Source organism: Melozone crissalis, unplaced genomic scaffold (assembly GCF_028551555.1).
Source record: "Melozone crissalis strain CALT ecotype California unplaced genomic scaffold, PUWL_Pcris_2 ptg000026l_1, whole genome shotgun sequence".
In the NCBI taxonomy this organism is placed as follows: Eukaryota; Metazoa; Chordata; class Aves; order Passeriformes; family Passerellidae; genus Melozone; species Melozone crissalis.
Genome location: NW_026535804.1, coordinates 1,333,992 through 1,361,029, shown reverse-complemented (window position 1 = coordinate 1,361,029; position 27,038 = coordinate 1,333,992). Strand labels below are relative to the sequence as shown.

Genomic DNA, 27,038 nt, shown 5'->3' with positions numbered 1-27,038 from the left:
CTTGCAAGGATGGACCATCCACAGCTTTTCTGGGCAACCTCATACAGTGTTCTATCACCCTCATTGTAAAAAAATTCTCCCTAATACCTATTCTAACCCTACCCTCTGCCAGTTTAAAACCATTATCCCTTGACTGTGCTAAAATAAAGGCTTGTCCCCACCTTTTTTATAATCCCCACTTAGATACTGAAAGACCACAATAAAGTCTCCCTGAAAACCTTGCTATCCACGTATCTGGGGACAAGGAGGAGAAGAAAATGACTGAGATGCCCCCCACGCCATGCTGCCCCCCACACCATGCTGCCCCCCACACCATGCTGCCCCCAGTGCCTGGCTGCTCCCTGCAGCCGTGGGGGGACAGGGCACGGGCAGTCCCAGTCAGGGACGAGCGTGCGGCGCTCGGAGCCCCCGGAGCCGCCCGGGGGTGCCCCACGGGCCCGGGGCCCCGACGGCGCGGCCCCTCCTGCCGCCAGCCAATCAACGCGTCCTCCGCTCCTCTCGCCCCGCCCCTCCTTATTATGCGAGAAGCCGCGGCTGTGATTGGCCGAGGGCGCCGCCCGTCCCCCGGGCCCGCGCCCCGCCCCCGCCGCTCTGCCTGCGCTCCCGGCGGCGGGCGCGGAGCGGAGCGGGCCGGGCGGCAGCGATGGGGCCGTGCTGAGCCTCCGCGGGTGCCCATGAGGCGCCGGGCAGAGCCGAGCCGAGCCGGGCGGGCTCCAGCCATGCATCCCCCTGCGCCCGCGGGCACATGGGGCAGCGCTTGAACCGCTGCCTCGATGCCCCCGTCGCGTTGCCGCCGCTGAGGCGGAGGCTGCTGCTGCTCTTCATCATGCTCTTCCTCTGGCTCTACATGTTCTACTCGTGCGCCGGCTCCTGCGCCGGGCTGACGACCCGCGGGTCACCCGCGCCGCCCCGCGCCGTCCCGCCGCTGCCCCCGCTGCTGCCGGGAGAGCCGGGCGAGGAGAGCAGCCTGGAGGAGCAGCGGGCAGCGCCCGACGCCGTCAGCCCCATCTCCAGCTTCTTCAACGGCTCCGGTACCAAGCGGCTGCCGCAGGCCATCATCATCGGCGTGAAGAAGGGCGGGACGCGGGCGCTGCTGGAGTTCCTGCGGGTGCACCCCGACGTGCGCGCCGTCGGTGCCGAGCCGCACTTCTTCGACCGCAACTACGAGCGGGGACTCGCCTGGTACAGGTACGGGCCGGGCCGGGGCTGAGCGGGGTCCCTGCCGTCCTGCGCTCGCCGCCCCGATGCGGGGATGCGGCCGCCCCGGGCTCCGCAGCAGGTTGGGGAGCGCCCGAGGCGAAGGGTGAATGCTCCGCTGAATGCTTTCCCCCGAAAATCAACCCCTACAAATATAATAAACCCAGAGCGCAACTTGCGGTCCCCGTTAGCCCAGGCGGCGGCGGAGCGTCTGCAGGTTTTCCGCGAGCCAAACACTATTTAATTTTTTTATAAAGGTTACATATTAATTTAATATTTTTAAACCCTCTTATTCCGCTGTACTTCCCGGTCTTTTGCTGGAGCGTACTTTTCCTCCAGCTCAGGGTGTTGCTGTGGGATGACTGGTGTGTCTCCCGGGTCTGCGCGGGCTGGCGGGCGGTGCGCTCAGCGACCGCGTGTTTGCGGGGTTTTTGACCCGTTTGGGTTCGGGTTTTTTTTGATTTTTGGGGGTTTTTTGTACCCATTGCGGTGGGGCTTGACCCATTTTCTCTTTTTCCCTTTTTTTGTGTCGGGGAGGCGAGGTGGGGAGGATTTAGTCATTTGGGAATTTTTTTGCACGTTTGGAGGGGATTTCACCCGTTCCGGGAGCGCTGCCTGGGACTGGCAGGCAGCAGCTCCACGTTCCAGGTAAAGCTTCCTCACTCGCTGTCTGCATTCAGTCTCCGTTCACTTTCTCCTTCCCCGTAATCATCTGTGGAGCTGATGGATCGCCAGCCCGGCGCTGCACTGCGGGAGCGGCGTGGGGTGCAGCGGGTACCGGGCGCGTCGGGAACGGGATGAACCCTTTGCACTGGGAGAAAATTATAAATCTGTGGCTTGCAGCCTGTAAGGATGGATGTAATTGCAAGTGATTTTGCGAGGAGCAGCCCGGGCCGGGGTGTCTGTGTGCGGGTGGGCTCGGCGGACAGGGCGGCGGTGGCTGCGGAGCAGAAGCGCGATCGGACACCGAACGAGGGGCGACCCCGTTTCCGTGCCTTTCTCACCCTTTTCCGACTGAAGTTTCTTTATCAGGGTGTTTTGAATACGTCTTTCTACTGAGTGTTTACAGGAATGCTAAAGAAGCCGAGATGGAAACTTTGAAGCTAAAGGGGAGCTGTGAAGTTCCGAATTGTAACCTCTTTGTAGTCTTGAAACTCCCACCCGACAAGTCCGCTTACGTTTATGTCTCTTTTTTTTTTTAATATTGCCATCTCCCAGCAGTTAGTGAAATGAGTGAAGGATAAGATCTAATGAGGAGGAAGTATTTGAAAGCCGTTTCGTTTTAGGAAATTCTGTCATCTCGATGGAGGCTGTGGCATGTCGTCCCACAGCAGCCCAAATGAAACCTTTGTAAATTCAGCTGAGTTTAAAAATCTCCCATTTTGAAGGAGAACTTGCATATAACAGAGCAGAAAACCTGTCAGGATTTATCAGCAAAATGGTGTTGTATGTGTTGAACTCTGTTTTTAATTAGGCACCTAAATTAGACCATAAAATGGTTGATTAATCTTTTACAAGTAGGAGGTGGAAGGGGAGAAGGAGAGAATAATCTTTATGATTGAATTCATCTGTTGTCCCAAATGTAGTGGGTGAAAGCCAATATTTAAAGGACATACATTATTTTTAAATTTGGAGAACAGGTATTGTGTTTAACTTCTTAAAGCTTCACCTTATCAGCTGCTGAATTTTAAGCAGCGTGGGCCCTATCCCTGCAAATACTGTGGTTTTTCATTGGTATCTTTGCAAAAGGGCTGTTTTAGCTGAGATCTGACAAATGTTGAGGTCTGAATGGTGATGCTCTCAAGCAGCAAGAGATGCTGGAAGTCTTGAAATCAGTCATGTGTGATTTACCCCGAAGATGGGAGTGTGTCTGGCTGTCTGTGGGACTGGGGCCTGGGTCAACTGGGGGGGAACTAATTAATGCAAAATACTTGGGAGAGGATGGAAAACCAGCAGACAAGTTGTTATATATTGTGCATTATTTCTAACTTAATTAGAATTAGATACAGAAGTTTGTTCCTATAAATTTAGTCATTAGAAGTCAGATCCTATGGAGTAGTAACTCCAAGCTCTTGCTGACTTCAGTGAATCTTGGCTTCCCAGCGCTCCTCAAGAACACGTTTATTTCTCCCAGACCTAATGAGGCTTTTATTTATTATCTTAGTATCAATAAGGAGATGTGTTTGTATCTTCTTGTTAGTGTTTCAATACAGTTGGATTAAAGATGCTGTAGAAGGTGTGTGGTGTCAGCACAGTGCAGTGAGCTGGGCAAGCCTTGTCTTTATTTTTCAGATGCTTTTGCTCAAATCTACTGAACTTTGGAACTGGGGAAGTTACTGTGTCCTCAGCACTCAGAGTGTAGTGCAAATCCAATTGCCTGACTTTGAAAAGATGAAGATAGAATTTTTGACCCATGTCTCATTTGAAGTGTATTTTAGCTAATTGACTAAATCTGTTTATGTTTGTTAGGAGTTTTTGTTTGTTTAAGTTGTTCCTGCCATCCAAAATATTTTTCAGATTTTTGAGATGGAGGGGCATGATATTTACTTGTTTGGCTTGATGAATTCTATTTTTGGAGGTGATTGTGATTAATCCTGTTTAATTACTTGTTTCTGCCTGAAGTTTTCATCTATTGAAAATAACTTTAGAAAGAGAAAACACAAACTTGTTCCTTGCTCCATTTTCTGTCAAGTGAAATGAAATCTGTTGGTTTGTTTCTGTAGTCTGGAATGCAGAACACCATCAAGTGGTGCTGGGTATCGTTCCTGAAAAGCAGGGGGGAAACAGGACAAATTAAATGGGTTTTTTTCAATAGTGAGATAACTAAAAATTGGTGGAAATAACTTCTGTATGCACATTGCAAGGTTTTCTCCCCCCCCGTAATGAATACAGCATGTTAACTGCTTCTAGTGAAAATATGTATTGTGACAGGGGAGGAATGAGATCCAGCCACTATTGCAAACTAATTTTATGAAGTGCCTTGAATTTTTGGATAGTAGAGAAGTTCCCTCTTTGTGGCAGTAGGGAGTTCAGCTCCACAGCCTGTGTGCATGTGTCTGGCTGAGCAGCCTCAGGGATGTTGCTGGTCTCTTTGGGGTTTACTGTAGAGCTTGGTGGAAGTGTTTTTTCCAAGCCTAGAAAATCAGTTGTTGAATTTCTATTATGATTTTCTTCATTTGATTCAACAATGATGCATTTTGAAATGTCCTATGGACTTGAAAGCCTGTTGTCCTCTAATTATTGTAAGAAAAAATTATTGTCATTAGTGTTACGTGTTTTGGTTTTTTCTTTTTTTGTTATTATTTTCAGCCCCGTGGGCTGTAATGCCCAGTCCCTCCTGCCTTGGGCTGGGTGTTGCCAGCCCTACTCAGCATCACTGATTTATATTTCAAGTCTGTAGCTCTCTGCTAGGAACCTCTGCCGCGGCTGTGCCGGCTGTAACTGCGATAGCAGGACCAGGCTGCGCTCCTCTGCTTCCAGCAGGGCACCAGGGACACCTCTTGTCCTTTTTTCTTCTTTTCTCTTATGGAAAATTCTTAAAATGCTGGTGCTTTCTCTTCCCACTACTCCTAGGTTGCCTTAATTCATTGTCCTTGCTGCTACTGGGCGATTTGGATCAGCAGGATCAGGCCCTGTGGTCTGGTGGTGTGTGATAAACTGTTTCAATTATGCATTTCTTAGACTCTGAAATTGTTTGGACTTTAGGGTGCAAGGTGCTGCTTGAAAGCAATTCCTGAATTTTGAGAAACTTCCTTATTTATATTTTTTCCCATGAGCCTGCTTTTTTTTCCCCCAAGGAATGTGTGGGGGTACAAGCTGGTGCTTGCAATTGGCCAGGCTGTGAGCAAAGAAGAATAAGGTTAAAAGTTTGGGGTGAAAGCCCTGATGAACCAAATCTTGAGCAAGGCAGGATTTTGCCCCTGTGTTTGGCCATGGTCTATAATCTCTGCTTTAATGAAGGTTTAATACCTGCTGCTTAATTGCCTTCCCAGTGATGCATGGACCCAGCAGCACAGACAGAACCGTGGTTGGTTTCCACTGAGTGTCACACGGTTTATTGGCCCCAGGAAGTTTGGGAACAGTCCTGATAGTCCCAACTGGGCTTTGGGTGCAAATGACTGCATCTGAGCAAAGACTGGTTCCTCCACTGCATTCCTGTGAGTTGTGCTGGGTCAGAACAAGCATCTCCCAAAGGACAGTCGTGTTCTCTGGGAAGGTTTTGCCAAACAATTTTGGTATTGAGATTTTATTTTCTTGATGTGAAAAAAAAATTAAAACTCAACTATTTACCTTGCGTTGTGTTGTGCTTAAGCAAGCAGGGACTTTTAGTGGCCCCTCAGAATGTGCATGGAGTTCAGTGCCCCCTTGGCCACTGCAGCGGCTCCCCACGACGTGTCCTGAGCTGCCGTGTAACGCTGGGAGGAAAATGGCCCCCGAAAGAAGGGCTGGACTGCTATAGTCAGTCAGCAAGGCCCTTGTGTTTGCATGGGATCATTCCTTTAGATCTGAGGAGGATTGAGTTGTTCAAACAGATGGCAAAGATTATTCGTGTTGCTGGGGTTTCAGTGCACTGCTCTGTTTCAAGCATGTTGCCCGATATGACGCACGTGACAAGTTCTTCCCAGCACGACGCTGGGGGGATGACATTGTCTGTTGTGATCGGGTTTCATGGCCTCACCTGTTGAGCTGCTGAACTTTTCAAAGTTGACCAAGCGTTGGGGGTGACGGATGCGGATGGTGGATCTGCCTGGCTAATCGTGTTAGCGCAGGACCCCGTGGCCTGCCGGGAGCATTGTGCTCCTTGGCATGAAAATGATGGGAATGAAAACCCACGGGCTCAGCTCGGAGTTTGGGATTTATTACTTTTTTCTTTTCAACTGGGCCATGGCAGGTGTCTGTAACACACCCCGAGCGTTGGATAGCTCAAGGCACTTCCAGGCAAGTCTTTGTTTTTAAAAGCATCCAGCAAGGCCTGCATGCAGCGGCTACAGAAACTCTACCCGAACTACTGTTCTTTGGAGCTGTATTTCCAATCTGCTGATGATAAGAATGTTCTGAATTCAGGCCTCTCTTGCTGCTGCTCTGTTCACTTGAGCTTGGGTTAGGGGCTATTTAATTAGGAAGAAGTCTAATTTAGTGACCATTCAGCACAGGATTCATGTCTCCTGGTGGTGTGGCCATGGGTGACCGATGGGTTCAGGTGGTAATGAATGGGCCAGGGCCATGTGGGATGGGTAACATATGGGTTCAAAGAGCAACAGATAGTGGGGCATGTTGTCTCAGTGGTGTAATTAGTGGGTCAGGGGCTATCAGCTACTACCTGTTGTCACCATGTGGTGCATGAGGACAGGCTGGAGAGGCTTCTTCCTTGGTTTGTGGGAAATGACTAAGTGCTGTGCTGGGTCCTGACTTGCTGCTGATGACTGTATTGGGGCTTGCCCTAACCATTGCAATTCCAGGTCTTTCAGCAGCTTGCTGTATGTTTAATTAGCTTTCCAGAAATACCATGTACTTTTTAAAGGTACTCAGCCCAGCAGCAGCCAGAAGGCAATGGAGGCAATGGACCTTATCTTAGATTTCTTAATGGAAACAAGGGGTCCTGTGACAAAACATATTGATTATCAGCAGGCTCAGAGGAAAGGAGGGGTGAATTCAGGACAGGCATTTGTGGTGGTGTAACTTTGCCTTCAAGGAGTTGCTCCCAGTCTGAAGTTGGTGAGAAGGAGTGCAGAGACAAGTGGGAAAGGGCATCACATTGTGCCATGGGTCAGATGAGGGGAAGAAATGGAAGAGCACAGTCCCTCTGTCTCCACCTAGGGAGAGCAGGGTCTGCTTGGCTGGGATGTGCGGTGTACCTGAGTCCATTCATAACAGTGATCCAGTGGGGACAATCTCTCCTGGTGCCATGCTGGCTTTGGGTATCCCCTGTGGTGGTTTTCCTCCTAGGAATAGCCATGGAGGAGGAGGAAATTAACTCAGTGATGATGATTTAGCATGTGGTGCCCCTGTACTGGGAAGGTCCAGAGATGAGGAGGGACTTTTGGGAGCTGGCTTGCTTGGGTGCCTAACCTTTCTTCCTGGCCCTGTGGCCTCAGGAATCATTCAGACAAGACCAGAAAATTTGGTGTTTGGGACTTTAGGTGATATTGGTGGGAATGTTAGAGAAAAATTGGTGTGCATGTGCTGCTGGCAGATCTCACACTGATTTTTGGTAAATGAATAATTCCATTTTTAAAATCTTTCTGTCAAGATATGTGAGCATGGCAGTGTCCTGCCACGTGGTGGCTAGAGAAACTTTATTTAGAGAAAAATAATTCCAGGTTCTGCTCAATGCTTTACATCTGCGTTAACCTCCTTGGAAACGCCCTGGAACCAGCCTGCTTCTGCAGCAGTTTTGTTTTCTTCTATCCATACAGAAAAGGGAGGGAGGGAGGAAGAACATCTCTCTAGAGGGATGGTGTGACCTAGCCCTGGCACCAAGGGAGTCATGGCTCTGTTTGGCAGCAGGTCTGACCCAGAGTTTAATTTGCAGCCTGTCTGGGATGCAGAGCAGCTGGCTCTGCCCTGCCCTCGATGTGGCTTGTAAGGTGTCACACAGGGAGCCTGGCTTTGCTATCCCTATGCTGGTGGGTGTCATCCTCCCTTGTGCTGGTCTTATTGTGAGTGTTGTGCTGATAAAATTCCATGGGTCAGAGCTGCAATTTGGCCAGTCTTCTCTGCTGGTACAAGGGATTTCTACGAATACACCAAAGTGCCTGGTTTGTAATAAAAGTGAACAGTTGTAACCTTTCCCTGGAACTGACACAGACTTTGCATTCCTGTCAATGTAGCAGGCAGCTCTTCCACAAGAGAGGGAGAATTATTGTGCATGGGCTTTCGTTTTATATGCCAATGTACAATATTATAGCTGGATGTGTGCATTTGACAGATCCTTCCTAAAAGTGAACACAAGGCCAAATCCTGCATTGCCACAAACATGGTCCAACAGTACTGAGTATGACTGTATTCTGCTACACTAATTCCCTGTAAAAATACACTTTTTCACATGGGAAGTTGACTCTGATGAGGAGACGAGTCTTCAGCAGCATGTGGTGACAGAGACTGGACCAGGTTCCCAAACATGACTCTGTCCAATGCAGTCCAGAACTCTGCCTAGGGATGGGCTCCAAGACCAAACCCTTCGGGTGTATCCATGTCTCTGTGCGGAAAATGACCCCACAGAAACCAAAATCTGTTACAATTATGGACCTCAATAAAGCATCTTGACAAGCTTTATATTAAAGCCCCAAGGTTTCAGCCTCTTTTGATTATCAAATGCAAACTTGCGTTAAAGCTTGAAAGTCTTGAAACTTGAAAACTTAAACTTCAAGTGTGGGTGAATGGCACAGGGAGGCGTAGGAAATCTTTGAAAAAGTGCTCATTTAGTGAAAGGGCAATTGTGCTGGGGTTATGCTCCAGTAGTATTTTTGATTTGGAATGGGGTCCAGAGGCTGAGCAGGCTCAGAGCATGGATCCTCCTGTCACTAGGGGGAGGATGAAACCCCAGCGTCTTCCTAATAAAGTGCTTTGCTTCTTCACTGAGCTATGAAATATAAGAAAAAAAACAAACTGGCAAGGCCTGCAGCTTTGGCATGCCTTCCATTTGTTTTTCTAAAGATGTATTAGACTTGGAAGGAAATCAGGAGGTGTTGGAGTAAACAGGAGGTGTGTCCCAGCCCTTCGGTCCCGGAGTGGCTGTACACGGTCCTCAGCTGTTTGTACACAGGGTCATGAATGCAGTTGCTAAACATGAATTGCAGAGGGACCCCGTGACTGTGCTGTGCCCCCTGTCTCTGTGTGTGGGAACAAAGGTGCTGCCTGCCACTGAGGTTCTGTGCCTCTGCTCTGAACCCCTGCACACGCCGCTGGTGCCACATTCAGTGAATTGTGCTGGATCAGAGCCAGTGTCCCGAGTGCTAGGGAGTTCCATCTTCCACAAGTGGGTTGGAATGGAGAAAGCTCATGAAGGTCTCACCCGTGACCAGTAGGGCAGTGGTAGATGTCTGGGTGGCTCTGAGCATCCCTGGGCTCCTGCTCTGACTTTACTATGGCTGGACCAACCAAAGTGAGCTACAAAAAGCCAGGCAGCCTGGGCATTGCCCCTTGTTGAGGGCATGCTTAGCAAAGCCCATTTTCCCTTTCCCTGCAGTGCACTGACTTGCTGCAACTTAACACAAAGCTTGTAACACTTTTTTTTCCTCCCCTTTTAATTTTCCTCTTGAGCTGGTCTGGTAACTAATGAGCCTTGGGCTGTCTGCATGGCATTTGGAAAAGCAGAGGGAATAGCTAATACGGGGTGTTGAGCAGGGAAGGAAGCCTTGAGAGGAGATATCAGCCTTGCCAAAGCACAAGTGGAATAGCCGGTTAGGGTTTCAGCCTGGGTTTGCTGCAAGCCCAGAGGGGCCGGGAGCTGCTGTGTGCCCTGGTAATTGCAGAGGAGCCACCAGCACACACCGGAGCCTCGGCCAGCTGCCCCGGCTGCACTGCCCCTGCTGCCTCCCCCTGGAGACGATTCCAAGGTCAAACTGCTCAATGCAGTCTAATAATTAATTGGGCTATATATAAACAGAAAGCTCATGTGGTTCTAAAGTAGCTTAAGAGCCCGTGGGTTTCCTCTTCTCCGCCTTCTTCCCCACCGTCTTCCTCTTGCGGGGCTCCTCTGCGGGTGAGCCCTGCAGTTGTCGCAGGCTCGGCTGTTCCAGCAGCGCTCACCAGTTGGGTTAAGCAGCTGCACAGCTGGGTCAGAGCCCAGAAATGGGGGCAGAGCAATGCCTGCTCTGCCCCACCCAGTTCCCCCATCAAACCTGCTGCTGGTGCCGGGGGACAGGGCACATGCCAAGTCTCTGCCTTCCCAGAGTGAATCCCTTCACTCAGTGGTGGTGCCTGATGGGGAAGAGCCCCGAGCTGGGAATAGCTGCTGGCATTTGCCTTCAGTAACAGGCGTTCCAAAGCTCCTCTTGCTTTGAGACTCAGTATGGCAAGAGCTAAGCTGGACAGCTTGTTCCCAACATGGGGAACATGGGGAAGCTACAGTGTGGGGTTCAAAACCTCCCCGAAGGCATATTTGTGTGGCATTTGCAGAATGGAGGGGAAGAATAAGACGGGCTAGGTTTCCTGGAAGAGCTATGAAAACTTAAGTTTGTAATGAGGCTTGAAGCTAAACCCAAACAATTGCTTGTCTACTGACTCCTGGGGAGCTGAGGCTTGTATGGTATCAAAATTGGTAATGCTCTTTTATTAATTTTCTCACATATTGATATAAAACTGGTTGAAGCTCTCTCCAAACTCCAAATGTAAAAATTTAGGGATAACATTTGTTTAAGCTCTTTGTTATTTTCAATGTATCTGCAGAAACATCTTAGTGAAAATTAAAAATCAGATTTCTTAATCAAACATTAGTGATTATGTGCTGTTAAGGTAGTTGGAGAAGGGCAGAGCAGCTTCCAGCTCTTCCAGACCAGCCCAGGTTTTACAGCAGGGGCATATACATGCCCTGAACCCATCAGCAAAGTCTGGCCCTTGGTTTTGCACAGGGAAATCCTTGAACACCAAAGAGACTCCACGTCTGGCTCCAGGAGTGGGGCAATGAGCGTTGTCGCTGCCCATGTTTGCTCTGGACCCTCTTCTGCTGCTTCCTAGGACATTTCCTGATGCACATCTAGGTGACTGAGGGCCACCACCAGGGTGAGGACTGGTGGAGGAGATGCTCGGGGTGATGGGCTCCACGTGAGAGGCGATGTTTTGGTAGTGTAGTTCATCTCCAGCTCCCCGGCTCTCCAAGGCAGAGCTCACTTCTCTCACTTTTCAAGCACCAGGCTGCATCTACATCTTGGAGATGGAGGCAGAGAGAAAGGACTTTGTGAGGCTCACAATGGAATCCCAGAGCAGTTCAGCCGGGTCAGAGGGGGTTGTGCTGTCTCTTTAAGAACCCAAGGGTGTAGAGATCAAAGGTGTGGGTGAGTCAATTACAATTCACATTTGCTTCATCCATATGTTTGGGTATTTGAAAAGCTTCAATAGTCACCCATTTTATATCTCTTATGCCCATTGATTTGTTAATCTGACACTTGGTTTCATCTGAATAATAATAGCTGTCATTCAGAGTCCTCAGTGTTCAGGGAAAAGTCATTTCACTTGGGTTGTGCTCTAAGGCCTTGGCAGACTGGTCCACGGTGCTCTTTATGTACAAGGGCTCGAAGGACCTGTGAATAATTCAGCCCCATGGCTGGCTCTGGAAGGAAATTGTCTCTGAATGAAAGCAGAGAGGGATGCTGGAGGTTGCTCGAGAGCTTTGGCACGTGTTGTTTTACTCCTGAAGTCCTTTCTGGTTGTCACCATAGCCATGGACCTGCCATGGCAGTGCATGGGGTGTGAGGAGATGGCAGGGTTACACACAAGGACAACCCAAGCCATCAGAAATGGCAAGCAGGCCCTCTTAAATAGTGCCTGAGTGCTCTGGACTAGATCAAATCATTGGTATGGCCATGTGAAGTCTCTAATTATGTGAATACCTTTTTAATGAGAAGCAGTGCTTTGCATCTGTTGTACTTGCAGCTGAGCATCTCCACCAGCTGAGCCTGCTCTTTAAAGAGCTCTTGGCTGGGTGTCATTGACTGTTTATGACCACGCCAAGATCCCAGGTAATGACTGGGCAGAAAGGCAGTCTGCAGACAGACCTGCTCCTTCATGTTTCCCTAATTGGCACCTGTCTCCCTCCTTCACTGGGAATTTCTCTCCTTCCCAAGGCTGGTTTGGTTCCTTCTGTTTTACCCTGAGTCCTGCAGTGTCATTGGGGACGCAGGGATCTGGTGGCACCACAAACCTGCAGCCTGATTGCCTCAATGGGCATGCTGGATTTTAGTCCTGGAAATTAGTTGTATTTTCTCTCTTGGATTCTTGATGTGAGATGTCAAAGGGAGGGGAGAGTCAGGAGGTTCATCCTGGCCTGACTAGAGATGTTGGTGGAATAAATCTTATTTTGGACAGATGTCTTGCTGCCCTGGTCTGTTTGCCACAGAGAGATCTTGATTTCCAGCACTACTCCTTTATGAGAGCGAATCACAAATCCATTAACAAATGAGTTGAGGTGACAATCCCATTTGTGCTAAAATGCATTTAGGGATCAGTACTGAGAGGATCACCGGTGTATTAATTTGCCAGGCCTTTTGTTCCAGTGGGTGGCAAACTTGGCTCATCCCAATGAGGGTCACACTGACCTGGCCAGTGCCCAGATTAGTGATGGTTGGGGTTGGTGCCACCCCTCCCTTCTGAGAAGGAAGCATGAGACTTTCAGAAGTTAATTAGGTGTTTCAGCTGAGAATAAAGTCTAAACCAATTTTAAATTCTTGACCCACTCAATGAGATGCTAAGGGTAGTGAGCAGCTGGTGAGTACAGGACGCGCTTGGTTGGTTGAGCACCCTCCTGGTTTTCATGGATTTGTTCTTCCCTGCTGTGACTGGCCACGGGAAAGGTGCTCTGATGGTCGGAGGGGCACCCCCTTCCCTGTCCCAGAGCTGAGGAGAAGCCTCAGTGCTGCACAGTTCCAAGGCTGGTTTGGGTGATGCTGAAGAGGCAGGTGGAGTCGTGCAGCTGAGGGTTGACAGAACCTCGTTGGCATTACTTGGCCTGTGAACATATGTGGATGATCAGAAAGGGCAGGAAAAACCATAACTTACTTTCTTCATAATGAAAATGAAAAGCTGAATGTTTTCTGTGCTGTTGTTTTGAAGGTGTTTGCAATTCAGGTGGTGCTGGATGCCTGTTGGATCCCTTTTGGAGCAGAAAGTGAATTCCTAGAGATTCTGCATGGCTTTTTCATAAAACTGTAGATGTAAATGTGTTTCAAGATTTGTTTCAAGCCTGGTCTGGCCCTGGCCACCCTGTGAGATCCCTTCCCACATGCTGTGGAAGGGCTAGTGGTCTCTGGTTCAGATGTGACATGGAAGTTGTTCCAGAGCAAGTCAGTGCACAGAGAAGAGTGCTGCTGGGTGAACAAAGTGTCCCTGCTCCCGCTCCCTGCTTTGTTATGTCCATGGTGCGGAAGAGGAGCAGGAGCAGAGCTGCCCCCAGACCCTTTTTGGGGCTCTAACTCAGCACAGTGTTTCAAGCCTGACTTTGGCATATCTTACTGCAAGGTTAGACAAATCACGGGGGATACTCCCCCAGCATGAGTTATGATCCCAAGGGTGAGAGCTGGGGTATCACTCAGGTCTCCAGAGTCTATCAGAACGCTTTTTTCTCTAATCATGTCTGTAAAGACCCAGAGCAGGAAGGCTGGGCTTAATTAGGAGAGGTGTGTGTCAAGGTGGCAAACAAAGTCCTCCCTGTGCAAATTCTGGGCCACTCGTGCAGGTGTTTTACAAAAGGCAACGTTATCAGTGTAACTCATTACCTGCCCGTGCAGGCACACAGATTAGGGCATTTGTTTCTGTGTTGGGGAAAATACAAAAGACCTCTCAGCAGGGCTGTGATTTATGAACATTGCATTAGGGGAACATGGTCTTACCTGTATCTTGCTGGAGTGGCTGTTGACTTGTATTTCCTTTTGGAGTTGGCTCTTTGCTGTGTGGGTTGAGGTTTTTTTCCCTCTTTCTAGCAGAGTTGGAGCAGGTGAAATGTGGTGGCTTGGCAGTGCCCCAGAGGAGAGGCAAAGCCTGGGAAGTTCATCTCCTTGTAGTGCTCTCCTGGGTAGAAATTTGTCAGGTGTTTCTCAGTGTCAGCAGGGGTGGACCAGGGTTGGCCACTCACATTCAGCTGCCTTTTGGTGGCTGGAGAGAGGCTGCTGCCATGGTCACTACAGGGTTACTTAACCAGAAAGTTGATTTATGAGTGTGTGCCATACAAATCTATATCCATATAACTGGCATGGACCTGCACCCTAGAATGGCCCAAACCAGAGGCTGTTTCTGTTGAGCCAGCTCCTTTTCTGGGAAACTGGCAAGGTTCCCTATTGCAGCACGGCTACAGAAGCAGTGTGGCAGTGTGTTGCTGCTGTACAGATGACTGGGGGGTAGGAGATGTGACCATCTCTCCTACATTGATTGCACCAGGTGTGCTCTCTGGGTCCAGATCGAGGTGTACCCTGCTCGCTGGGCTCCCCACCTCCAGCATGCAGCAAAATGAGTCCCTGGAACAGGGCCTGGAACAGGAGGTACTGCAGGGATGAGGCTGGTGGGATAACCTCCTGGGGGCCGCCTGGATTGGGAATACCTGCATGTGTCCTAGCCAGGGGCAGGAGCCTCAGGGTGCTCTGGTGTCAGGTGGAATGAGCCAGGAGGATGTTCCGGTCCATGTGCAGCAGTTGGTGATTCGACCCTTGGATGAGTTCTGGTGCCACTTGGTTTGGGCATCTAATTCCTGAAACCCCTGGTGCTCCTGGGACAGCAGCAGAATGCCAATAGGCTGTACTCTTTCTGCAGTGCCAGCTCTGTGTGTCTCAGTAGCCACTTCTGCCTCCCCCAAATCCCAGATCCTCACATCTCTGGGGCTTGACCTGATTATATTGCTCCCTTAACTGCAAGAAATTATTTTCCCAAGACCTAGGAGGAAGAGAGATGTCTTGAAGACCTGTAAGGAGCAGTGCTCCGGGTGGTTTAAGTCTTTGAGAGGATTAGTGCTGTTGTTACAATTAAGAGAGCAAATTGGTGGCTGTGGGAGCTGTTTGGGGCTGTGGACTCGATGGCTGAATGTACCACCAGTACTGGCTGGTGCTTCTGCCACACTGGGGATTCGTGCCTGAGCCTTGGTGGCAGGTAGGGGCTGAGAGGGAAGAAGCTGTGGTGTGAGCAGTGGGCATTGGTGCCTCTTGGACATGTCTGAGTGGCTGCTGTAGGGCAAGAAAGCTGGCAGCAAGGTGTAGGCTTTGGCTGGGACTGGTGGGGACAGCCCAGTTACTCTCCTGATGGAGTTGAAGCCAAACCCCTGAGATCAGCCTCTGTGTTCATGTGGACTGTCTTAGTCCCACATCCTCTGCTGCAGGAGACCTTCCTGTCACCTGGGTTCCATGGATGTGTTTTGGATATCCCACCCTTATGATTTCTTCATCTGCTTTTAAGCCTCTTCCAAGACAGGCTTCGTTTGCTTCCTTTGCACAGGCCTACTCTGAGCGAGCAAACACCTTGCAAGATCTGTGGGGTTTTTGTCTTTTTTGTCTCCACAATTAAGCCAATAACTCCAGACCCTGACTCTCTTACTTTGCTGGCTTTTCTCTGGACAAGGACATTCTGTGCTTGCAGGTGCTTACCCAGTCCAGATGCTGGTTTCGGCTTCTCATGAGGGCAGGATTGGTGCTACTAAAGTAAAGCTGAGTTCAAGAATTCATGTCTCTGGTGCAAGGATGTGTTTAACCAGCACTCTTCAAGAGCAGAACTTTGTCTTGCAATGAGTCTGTAAGTGGATCTATCAAATCTTTACATAGTAGGAGGTTAGTACACATAATGTTAACTCTAGGCTATAAATTCTGGAGGGAGGAGAAGTTGCTGGTCTTTCTGGTTGCAAAAGAGTAAGAGGCAGAGGCAGTCCAGAGAATTTATTTTTTACCAAGAATGAGTTGTAAGCACTGAAATCTCTCTGGATGCCTAAAATTCTTCCTCTTTCCTCCCTTTCAGGCTGTTGTCTGTTTAATTTATTGAGAAAAATGTTTCTACAGCTTTGCAATAAACTCTCGGATGCTGTGACAGTGATCTTGGCTCATTTCAAGCCTGCAAGTGGCGTAGCTCTGGAGCAGCTTCTGATTTCCCAGAGCGAGCAGAGCTCAGTGCTGCTCCTGGGGCAGGGCTGGGGACTCACACTGGGGCCCTCCAGGTGCCTGAAGAGAGGGAAGAGGATTACACCGGTGCAACTGAGGCACTCCTGCAGGGAAACATTCCAGTTAAACACTCCAACGGGGTGTATGAAGAGCTGACATGGAGCAGCAATAAAGCACACCGTTTGGTGTAGACAGTTGGTGCTGCGATCTGCTGATAAAGGGGCTTTAGTTCCAGTTTGTCAGTTAGCTCAGTCATATTTCCCGCTGAGTTCAGGGGATTTTTCCCCCTTAAATCATGGGTTTCACAGAACTTCCCCCTCCCTGCTCTGCTTTTAAACAAAACCAGTCTTTTTGTCCTTTTTGGGGGAAATGGAGACAGATTAGAGTTATCTCACATGGCTTGACCGGTGGCAGCACAGCCCGGGGATGCTGGGCAATATTCTAAAGAACTCACCCATGAACAGCAATTAGCTTTTAATGGTGGCACTGCCGCCTGCCCGGGGCTGCCGGAACAGCACCGGGAGCTCTTTGTGGCCGGACGGCACCAGGGGGACCCTCGGCCATGAAAGGGGAGCGGCGGTGACCCAAAGGGATAAGATGCTCATTTCAGCCCCACCCCCTTACCGCGCTCAAAAGCTCTTATTTTCAGAGCAAAGCACTATTGAAGCATCGGGACAATGGAGCCCAAATCCTGCTGGGGGAAGGGAGATGCTGGCAATTGCGTCTTTTGTTGCTTTTCCTTCTTTATTTGCCTATGGCCTCCCCCATCCCACCCCTCCAAGAAATCCACATAGATGCTCGCTAGATGATAATGAAATCACTTTCTTGGGACCTTGCTAATAGGATTATAATTATTACTGGAGATGGACTGGAGTGAATAGAATATTTACCATTTCATCTTAAATTATTGTAAATCCCTCCAAAGCAGCCCTTTGATATGTAAAGTGCTGCTCCTCTCCCCCCGGTGAAGATAATTATTTAGTGGAAGTTCAGAGCTTTTAAGTATGGTGGGGAGTAGAAAGAGGCTTCCGTGTTTACATAAAGAGAAGAGGAGGGCCTGTGTAATGAACTGGGGATGTTGATGAATATCTTGCCTGGCTCCAGCAAAGGAGGAGGGAAAGTTCTTGCTTAGCAGTTGAAACATCTCACGCTATTATTTGGGCAAGAGTAAAAAAAAATAATTGGAAATGTAGCTCTTCCTAATCCACATCCCTGCAGCCTGTGTTCGGTTGGTGCATGACCTACCCAGTGGCAGTGGCAACATTCTGAGTTTGTTCTGTAGAGCTGGAGGAATTTCTGTTGGAGGAATGACCAGGTAGGCTGAGCATCCTCAGCCTGGCAGAGAGATTCCTTGGGGAAGGTATGGTGCTTGCCAGATGTGCAGCTAGGCTGGAGATGGAGGGAGGGGTGGACTGGTGAGATGGTGCAAGGACTGGGGCTATGGTGTGAGGGCAGGGCCTGGTGAAAATGGGCAAAGCAAGGAGCTTTGCCTTGGATGGGCTGTGCATGCAGAGGTTCAGGAGAAATCATAGAATGTCCTGGGTTGGAAGGGACCTTGAATATCCCCTCATGTCATTCCCCTGCAGGCATACCGCCCACTAGACCAGATTTCTCAGGGCCCCATCCAACGTGGCCTTGAACACTTACAGGAATGGGGCAACCACCTAGACAAGGGGTTGGAAGAGAGATCAGCTGAGGATTGTTAGGTGGACAAAGTGCATCAGGCAAAAGAAGGCCTCTGGAGCTGAATTTGGATGGAGGCTGAAAAAGAAGTAGGGGACAGCATGCTGCTTGCCCCATTCCTGGTCTGTCCTTTTCCTCCTCTGGCTAGGGCTGGAGATCCCCAGGCCACAGGAGAGAGGGCCACAAGAAGAGGACTGCACCCTGTGGGCACGTTCATGTTAGTGTCTGCAAGGAGGGTGCCCTTCTCTCCGCTTTCCAGGGTGGTCTCGGCTCCTTGAACCCTCCCTCCCAGAGGCTGCCCTGCATGGAGCCTGAGCTCAGGCAGGAAGGGGGATTGCTCCAATCAGCCACCTCCAAGGCCACCTTCGTGCCCTTGCATCCTTTGCCAAGGAACAGGCATGTCCCAGGAGCCATGGTGACATCACCCATCAATGGCCCCGGAGTCCTTGTGCAACCTGGGCTTCTCTATTGTGCTTCCAGGTGAAAGCACAAGCCTGCTCTGTGCAGACAAGACTCCCACCAGGTGTTTCTGCTGATCTAAGTTATTCCTGCTCTGTAGGTTGCAGCTATATGGTACACCATATGTGGCACTTTGATATAGAAGGCAGCAGCCCTGCAAGGGATGGCATGTCATATCTTGGTTGTGAGACTGCTCCTAATTAACCCATTTCATCTCATGCAGTAGGGGAGACATGGGTAAGAGCTGTGTTTTGTCTGGCACAGGGTGGGAGGCTGCCTTTGCAGCAGAGGCTGGTGGAGCTTGTTGTACCCATCACTGTTCCCAGAGGCACAAACCCTCCATGGACCAGGCCCTGCTTTGTCCAGGTTGGTGCTCAGATGCTGCTGCAAACTGTTCAGCTCTGTGGCTGGGTTAGCTCCTCATGTCCCAGCATAGAGAGGGTCAAGCCTCTGTGGTGGCTCCTAGGTCTGATTTGAAGGCAGTGACTTTTGAAGAGGTGAATAAAGTCTTTTATTTAGGAAAAAAAACCAAACAAACCTAAACCCCAAAAATATCCTAAGCCATGATATTTGCTGTGGTGTGTTGCCCCCTCCTTGGGGCACTTCTTGCTTTGGTTTGCCAGGGCTGTTTGGTGTGTCCTGGCTGTGCCACGTGCAGTGGGGACAAGAGGGCCATCTGCCACTGCCCTGCACGTCCCCACTCCGCAGACCTTTGATGGAGCTTTTCATCACCATCAAAGGAGCTTAGATCAGGCTCCTCAGCCACACCAGAGCCTGTTCCTGTGGGGCACATGGTGATGCCACCCATGGCCACCAGCTCTTTGGTCCCATTGAAGTCCCAGAGTACCTTCATCACAGGTGCTCTTCGCACACAATTACTGTGCTCTCCCTTCTTTAATCCCCAAAATTCCCCAAAAAGTGAAGGGCACCTAGCAGATCTGGGGACAGGGAGCAAGGAGAGTGAGAAAAACATTAATTTCAGGCCGACGTATTTTTTCCTCCTTTCCCTCCTTCTTCACCTACTCCTTCCTCACCCCCAAAGTTCATTAATTCCCATCATCTGGTTTGTGTAATCATCGTGGCAAGTGTTCGACGGAGCTGGATAGAGTTACATCCATTTCAAAAAGGCCGAGGCTGGTTCCCAGCCGTTCCCTTTTATTGTTGTATAATTTGCCAACCCAAACAACAGACTCCTGCTTGAGACAAAGGCACACATGTTGCTCTTACCACTGGTCATAAAAAATGGAGAGACTGCCTGCTACTGTACAGGTCTGTGGTGCAACAGCAGCTGAAGCCAAGGAAAATTTTTTGTAAGATGATGTATCAAATAATAAAGCAGCAAGCACTCACACCCCCAAAGAGGAATTTGCTACTGCTTCTCTCTCTACTTCTTCCTCTTCCTCCATCTCCCTCATTGCCCTTTCCCATTGCTGTCACCAGAAAGCAGAGTCAAAGCCAAGCAGGTAATTTTGAAGCCAGTTGACCTGTGTGCTGGTGGCAGGGTTTGTGATGCAATTAAAACTATTTTATTTTTTATTTTTTATTTTTTATTTTTTAAATTTTATTTTATTGTTTATTTTCTTTATATTACTTTAACATTCTTTCCCAGAGCTGGTTAGGTCCTTGCTTTTAAGGAGCATTGCTGGCATCCAACAGTTTTGTGATCAGCCATGGAGGCAAAGGGGCCTGACAGGGTCGGGAGGGGACCAGTGTGGTGGCCTCAGGAGCTGAGCTGGTGATGCTTTGGGGTTTTGATTGATGAGCATCTGAGCTCTTGCTCGTGGTCAGGTGCCAGTATGTGCTACAGCTGTGTGGTTTTGATCCAGCCCCTGGCTGCTCTTGCCAGTGCTGTACATTTTTCCTGCTTTCTGACAGCAACATGCTGCCTTGCAAACTGGGAGCTACTGGGTATCATCTTGGCAGAGGGGATGAGCTGTAAGGCAAAGCTACCACCAATGGAGGTACCCCATCCTTCCCTGAGTGTCTACAGCTCTTTTCCAAGATATTAGAATTAACTTGCTCTGCCTAAATTTATTTATTGCTATGGGGAGGAGAGAAAAGGCAGAGAAGCAGCAGGAACTAGAGTGAGAATTGGCTGTTGCAGTAAAGCCCTCCAAAAAAAATGTTTCGCTTAAGATGACAGATGGACAGATAGACTGCAGTGTGAAATGAGCCCTTTGGCTTTGGTGGGATCCTGACCCGAGCAAAGCTGAACAGGCCCATGCTGAGATGGGAACAGGGTACCAAACTGCCCCTGGGGTTGGGACAAGGCAGAGGGAGATGCAGCATGCTGGAAAGAATCAGCTTCTGAGGGGATGCAGCTTTAATCTCCCTCATCTTCTGCACTTGGTTCCTCAGAGCTGTTCCAAGACTGAACAGACCACTGCTTGGCCTGTTTGCTTTTGAACCTGTAAATTAAAAATGCAGAAAAAATCTTAAATTCATCATGTGCATTAAGTTGTACCATGTTCTAGGTTGTTCTGTTACTGGCTATACTTTAGCTTGGTGTCATCTTGGATTTTCAAACCCTCTGTCATTACTCTCCAGGCTAAAAAAATCTGTTTTCCCCTAGGATGGGAGAAGAATTTTGTTGTTTACCTTTTGGATTTCTATTCACCTTCTCACCATAACTTTTCAGTCTAATTTATGCAGTTTCTTGGGAGGGTTTGGGGGGCACTTTCCCATGAAAAAAATCAGATTGTCTAAATTGGGTTTTCTGAAAAGGAATCACTTTTTGCCTTCTTGAAACATCAGTGAGGAATGGGGCAGAAACTGGTCAGAGATAGGTCAGATGCTTTGTGTGTGCAGTGTTGGGCTGCAAAGCAAAGGTTGTCGGTTACAGACATGTCCTGAATAATTGGACTTGCTTTTCCTCACATTTCCCATGTTTTCCTTGCTTCTAGGGAACAGCTGTGGGGGGAAAGTCTAGAAATTCTGTGCTAAAGTGGTTCTTGCTGTATTTGCTGGCAGAGCTGCTGTGGGGACTGCTGTGAGTGCACTCCATCTCCCCCAAGAGAGTTTTATCCCCTTTGCCGAGGGAAACTGAGGAAGCACAGAGCATTGAGCAAGTGTGGTGGTGTGGAGCAGAGAGGCTGGAGACTGGAAGTGCCATTGCTGCAGCTGCATCACAGGACAACCTGGTTTTAAGACTTACCTGTGGGACTCATTACTTGAATTTGTTGGAGCAGGGGGAGCATCTCCCAGAGTGGTGCTGGGTGGCTCCAGGGCCTGGATAGGAATCTACCCAGCATGAACCTTCCTCAGAAAGGCAAGCCCATGGCTCAGCTCTGGGGCTCCTGCTGGGCAGCAGCACACCTGAGGGAGCTGGGCCTTGGCTGGGCAGCCTGGGCCGGGCCCAGGGCAGACGGTGCTGGGTCAGCCCTGCCTTAGGCTCCAGCACAGCAGAGGGTTTATCCCAGCAGGGGCTGGCCGTGGCAGGAGGTGCACGGGGGGCCAGCAGACGTCCCCAGGGATAAAACCAGACACCACAGCTGTGCTCTGCCCTGCACTGGTCTGTCCTACCTGTGGCAAATAAGGCAGCAACAGGTTGTGGGGGTCCTCTCACCCCCCTGGCATGTTCCTCCTTGAGAAGTAGCAGCAGATTAGCCTGGAGCCCCTCTGTGCGGACAAAAGCTGCCACAAAGGGCATTAGGCTTCAGGATTGGATTACCATGTGGCCACCTGTCATCCCCACTTTGTAAATTTATCTCGCTCTGGGTCTGATTTTCACATTGGAAAAGTTTGCACCTAAACTTTCCCCCCCACAAAATGCCCTGCCCAGTGCCTTTCCAAGTAACAGCCTGGCTGAGTTCATCTTAGTATCCCTTCTTATTCCAGGCTTCAGAGCTGTGTGGGGCTGGGGATTAGGGCTGTTTGAATGAGGAGAGCCTTTATTACATTAGTTTAAGTGGTTAATAGGTAAAGTAGGCCAATCCATCTTTAGACTAAGCCTATCACTTCGCCTACGAAGGGTGCAGGCTTCACCGAGGAAATATTCATTAAAGGAAAAGCTTTTCCTCTGTCCCTCTTGACATGTTAATAGCTCAGGGTTAGGGGCTTGCTCTTTGCCTGTGCAAAATTCATAGCTGTGCAAAATTCATAGCTGTGCTCATGCAGCAGCTTCCTCCCCTTGCCGGGACCCAGCTGTGGCAGCTCTGCCCCAGTCAGCAGTGCTTTCTGGCTGGGCTGGGTGGGGAATCAAGGATGTTGGGAGTCTGCTGGTGCTCCTCATCCTCGTTTCCTTCTTCCATGCTCAATAAGCAGGTGCCTAGTCACTTCCCAAGCAGGGAAGTGGGGATGGAGTTCAAATGACAGGTAGAGGCAGTGATTTGGTGCTGGGACTCTCTACTGTGGGATATTCTCAAGGCCAGAAGTATTTGTGGGTTTGAAAGGATTAGACAGTTCATAGTCACTATGAAATAGGATGATTTGGATGCAGATGCTGTCTCCAGAGGTCTTTGAACTCCAGGTTGCCAGAAGGCAGGAGGATAACAAGGCAGGAGGGATGGCTTGCCAAGGTTTTCATGCTGTATTTTCTACTACAGTTTCCACTATGGCCCTCAGTGGTGTCTCTATCCAGCCCTGGGGCTCAGTTGATCTCTCTGTTTCCCACAGCCTGGTTCCCTCTCTCCTCTCCCTTTGCTCTCCTGTATGGACAGCAGTGGTAGCTGCACCTCTGCAGCTTGTGTCAGGCAGTGCTGGCAGGAGCTGCCCACATCTCCATGGTGCCTGAGAATCCTCCACGGAAACAGAGGCTCCACAGTGTTCACAAGCTGCCTGGGGTGATCTGTGTCCACCTGAGCTGAAAGCAGGTTTCTGCTGGACCCCACTCCTTTCTCCCAAGGGGCTGCATCCCACCAGGCCATCGTGGCTCCTCACCATCGCAGCTCCTCTTTCCCCTCCCAAAGCAGCAGCTGTAGTTTAGCATGGCCCTTGCTGTCTTGGAGCCCCAGGAGCAGATATGCTCAGCTCTGGATCTGGTCCTCCTCCCACCAAAGTGTATGTCCAGTGTGTTGTGTTGGAGCTGCAGTGCTCTGCTGGGCCAAGTTGCCCTTCTCCAGCTGTGGCTTGAATGGGAATAAATTATTCTTCTTTCCACCACTATGAGTTCAGATCAGCCAACGTACCAGTTCCTTCTGTCCCTGAGGCTCTGCTGTCTCTGGCTGCCAGGATGATGGATGGTGCCTCTGTGGGAGATTATGGAAACCATGGGAAAGCTCCCACAACCGACATGCCCATGCAGTAAAACTTTGCTTTCCTGGATGTGGTGTTGTCAGAGGTTCAAACGACATCTATGGGCCACAATATTTGGCTTCTCTTGCAGCTGTCTTTCTTTCATGCAGCCACTTTACAAACAAAGCAGAGTCTGAGACAATCTTGAGGGTCTCAGTTTCGGGCTGTGCCTGGCACCCATGTGGTACAATGAAGGGAGAGCAGGGGCCCGAGGGCTGTTTCTGGTGGATCCAGGCCTTGTACGTGGGATGAAGGTTTTGCTTCTACCTCTGCTCACCTCAGCCCGTGTTGGCCAACCTGAGGGCAGTAGGTGTGTCAATGTGCCTTGTTCTGCTTTGCTTGCTGTGATGGGTCACCAGCAAAATGTTCTTAAATTGCCAAGAATTTAGGCCCTCTCCAAAAATAACAGTCTGGGAGGTTTAGGCTTGCCCAGAACTGAATACTTTCAGCCACAAGTGCAGTGTGGGCCCAGGAGATGAACTGCTCTGCAAAGGGGCTGATGCCAGGCCAATGGATGCCTCTTAGGTAAAGAGCTACTCCCTGCTTTCTTCCACTTATGGTGAGCTCCTCTGTATTTGCTGAAATGCTAATTAAGAACCTGTGTTTCCCAACTGAATCAACTGACTTGGCACTCCATCCCCAGCAATTTCCTCCTGTTTCACAGCCCTGCCCAATGCCTTTCTTGTGCAAGGAGGGGAAAAATAAACCTTGCATCATTCCCAGGAGACTGATAAATACTGGCTGTAGTAGTCCTGGATGAGAAATCAGTCCCAAAATGCAGGGCCCCATACAACCAGCAATCCAATGAACCTGACCTAAAGCTGAAGGGCTTCAGTGGAACACGGGCGACCTGAGAATGTTTTGGGAATCTTTCTCCTCTCTAGGCAGGTCCCAGGCCATTAAGGACTTCATGGGTGGAAAACAACCTCTTAAATCAAGCTGAAAAGCAGTTGGTGGCCAGTGCAGGATGTAGAACTTGGGTTTAATGTGGCCGTAAAAGGGGACACACTTAATGAGCAAATGTTGAAATCTACCTCAGCCCACGACAAATTTAAGAGTTGCTCTGAGTGCTATTGACTGGCCCTATTCTGTGACAGCATTATGGGGTTGCAGAGTTGGCCAGAAAGGCAAAGGATTAGTCAGAGTTTTATTCTGGTTGCTGGTTTTGGCACACATACTAGCTCCTGCATTCCAGAAGCTCTCACATCTCAGGTATCTGGTAGACCAGCATGATTTTTATCTGCATGTGAAACTCCACTTGTGTGGACTTGAAATCCCAGCCTTCAGGGTTGCCACCACCTCTGGCCATGACTGGAGGTTCCACAAGCTGATATCTCCTTCCTCCACCATCCACCTCGTCCATTGCCACTCCTACCTGAGTGCCATGCAGGTCTGGCACAGGGATTGTCTCCCACCTTGGCGCTGTGGGGAAGGGGCTTTATGGGCAGCCTGTGGGCACAGCTCACAGGGAGGATGGGGGCGCAGCCCCTGGGTGCCCCTTGCCAGTAAACACATTGCACAAAGCAATGCCAGAGGCTGGTGAAGTAAAATACCAGGTACAGTGTGAGCTCACCAATGGTTGCATAAACAGCTACTGACCAAATTTCATAGACATGGGATGATTTTGGATGCAAACAGACCTCTCATTCCTGGATCCCCTGTTATTTGCCCTCAGAACAGACTGGTCAGCTTTCTTCCCTTGCATTCTTAATAAGTGCAACCATTGGCTTTAGCACAAATTATCAGTGGCTGTTTTAATTGCAAGAGCCCTGGTGATCTTTGCTGTGGAAGCATGAAAGCAGTCAGGGAGGAGATGGCTGTGGGAGCAGCCTCTGTGTGGTGTCCTACAGCTGAGGGAAGCACAGCTTCAGGCTTGCAGATCACACGCTGGCTGCTTATTTCTCTGTGCTGGGTGGATGCTTTGAAAACTTAATGAAGTTTTATAGCTTTAATTTTGTACTTGACTCCCCTTTTGCCTTTTCTTTTCAACCGTCTCTCAATCGAGAGCAAATGAGTCCATTAGGGCTATAAAGGGAAAGAACTGGCAAACGGTCTAAAATATTTTAGCTTGCCTAGTGAATAATAGGAAAAAATTACTCTTCCTGCTTCATGCCACTTCCATCAATTCTGCAAGCTCCCTACTCTTTCCCCATGTGGTTAATTAGGAATAGGCAGGGAATAAGGTGGAATTGCTGGAACCTTTAAGTTTTAAAAGTCCTTTGTGGACGTATGTCCTGCCCATGTGCTGAGGTGGTGTTCTCCACAGCTGTTCCCCATATCCTGACCTGCTGTAGCCCGTGGGGCAGTGCTGGGGTGGGGTTGTCCTCATTGTCTCTTGGACTGGGATGTGCTGACGATGCCACGGGCAGCTCTTGATGCCCTTTCTTGCTCATGTGAGGAAACAAGTGATAGGGAATAGTAAAGCAGGGGGAGAAACTGGATACAAGAGGACACCTGTGAGTGAAGTCCTGCTGATGGTAAGCCAGAGAAAAATTGCACCCTCTTGCCTGAATTGGGAAAAGTTTTGCATTTGGAATGCTGAGGGAAAATGAGGTGAACATACTCTAGTGATCTCCTGCTTTTCTGCTGTACCATCCTCTCATTCCCACAGGAAAATGAGCTCTGGATTGGGGCTGAGGTCTCAGTGGTGTAGTCATGAGCCAAAACAGCCACCTCAGGTGCAGCTCAGGACCCATCCTGACCAGTCTAGAGCTGGTGTGGTACATTCAGCCATGGTCCAAGCACAGAGTGTAGCTCAACTAATCCACTCATTAATAACTAGGGGATTACTCAACTGGATTTCTAATACAGTGGCCTTTAATAATAATCCTCCCTTAATCCCTAAATCAATGGGAAATGGATTTGTCTGTCTGATCCAAATGGCCTGTGAAGGCATTCTATGGAGAAGAATTCTTGTGTATCTATATGTGGACATACCTGTAAATGCATATGAATGTTTTTGTTCCTCTTCCTTGCCCTTCTGACCCATGTCTGTGTGTTTTGCTGGCAGGGAGCTGATGCCCAGGACACTCGAGGGGCAGATCACCATGGAGAAGACCCCCAGCTACTTTGTGACCAAGGAGGCACCGGCCCGCATCTCATCCATGAGCAAGGGCACCAAGCTGATCGTGGTGGTGCGCGACCCCGTCACCAGAGCCATCTCGGACTACACCCAGACCCTCTCCAAGAAGCCTGACATCCCCACCTTTGAGAGCCTGACCTTCAAAAACAGGACTACAGGCCTCATAGACACCTCGTGGAGCGCCATCCAGATCGGCATCTACGCCAAGCACCTGGAGAACTGGCTGCTGCACTTCCCCATCGGGCAGATCCTCTTTGTCAGCGGGGAGAGGCTCATCAGGGACCCTGCAGGGGAGCTGGGCAGGGTCCAGGACTTCCTGGGCCTCAAGAGGATCATCACGGACAAACACTTCTACTTCAACAAAACCAAGGGCTTCCCGTGCCTGAAGAAGGCGGAGGGCAGCAGCAAACCCCACTGCCTGGGCAAGACCAAGGGCAGGACCCACCCTGACATCGACCAGGAGGTGGTGCAGAGGCTGAGGGACTTCTACAGGCCCTTCAACATGAAGTTCTACCAGATGACAGGGCAGGACTTTGGCTGGGACTGAGCCTGGCATGGGAAAGTCCCCTGTTATTACTTGCCTAGCAGGGTTTGCTTAT

General features: G+C 49.7%; 1 protein-coding gene across 1 annotated transcript; it reads left to right on the top strand.

Annotated features, from left to right (window-relative positions):
• The first annotated feature begins 745 nt into the window (after positions 1-745).
• LOC128938604 (heparan sulfate glucosamine 3-O-sulfotransferase 3B1-like) lies at positions 746-27,021 on the top strand. The gene is made up of 2 exons (XM_054278923.1): positions 746-1,188; positions 26,368-27,021. Exons 1-2 carry the CDS (start codon positions 746-748, stop codon positions 26,984-26,986), a joined length of 1,062 nt encoding a protein of 353 aa, XP_054134898.1. The 3' UTR covers positions 26,987-27,021.
• The last annotated feature ends 17 nt before the right edge of the window (positions 27,022-27,038 follow it).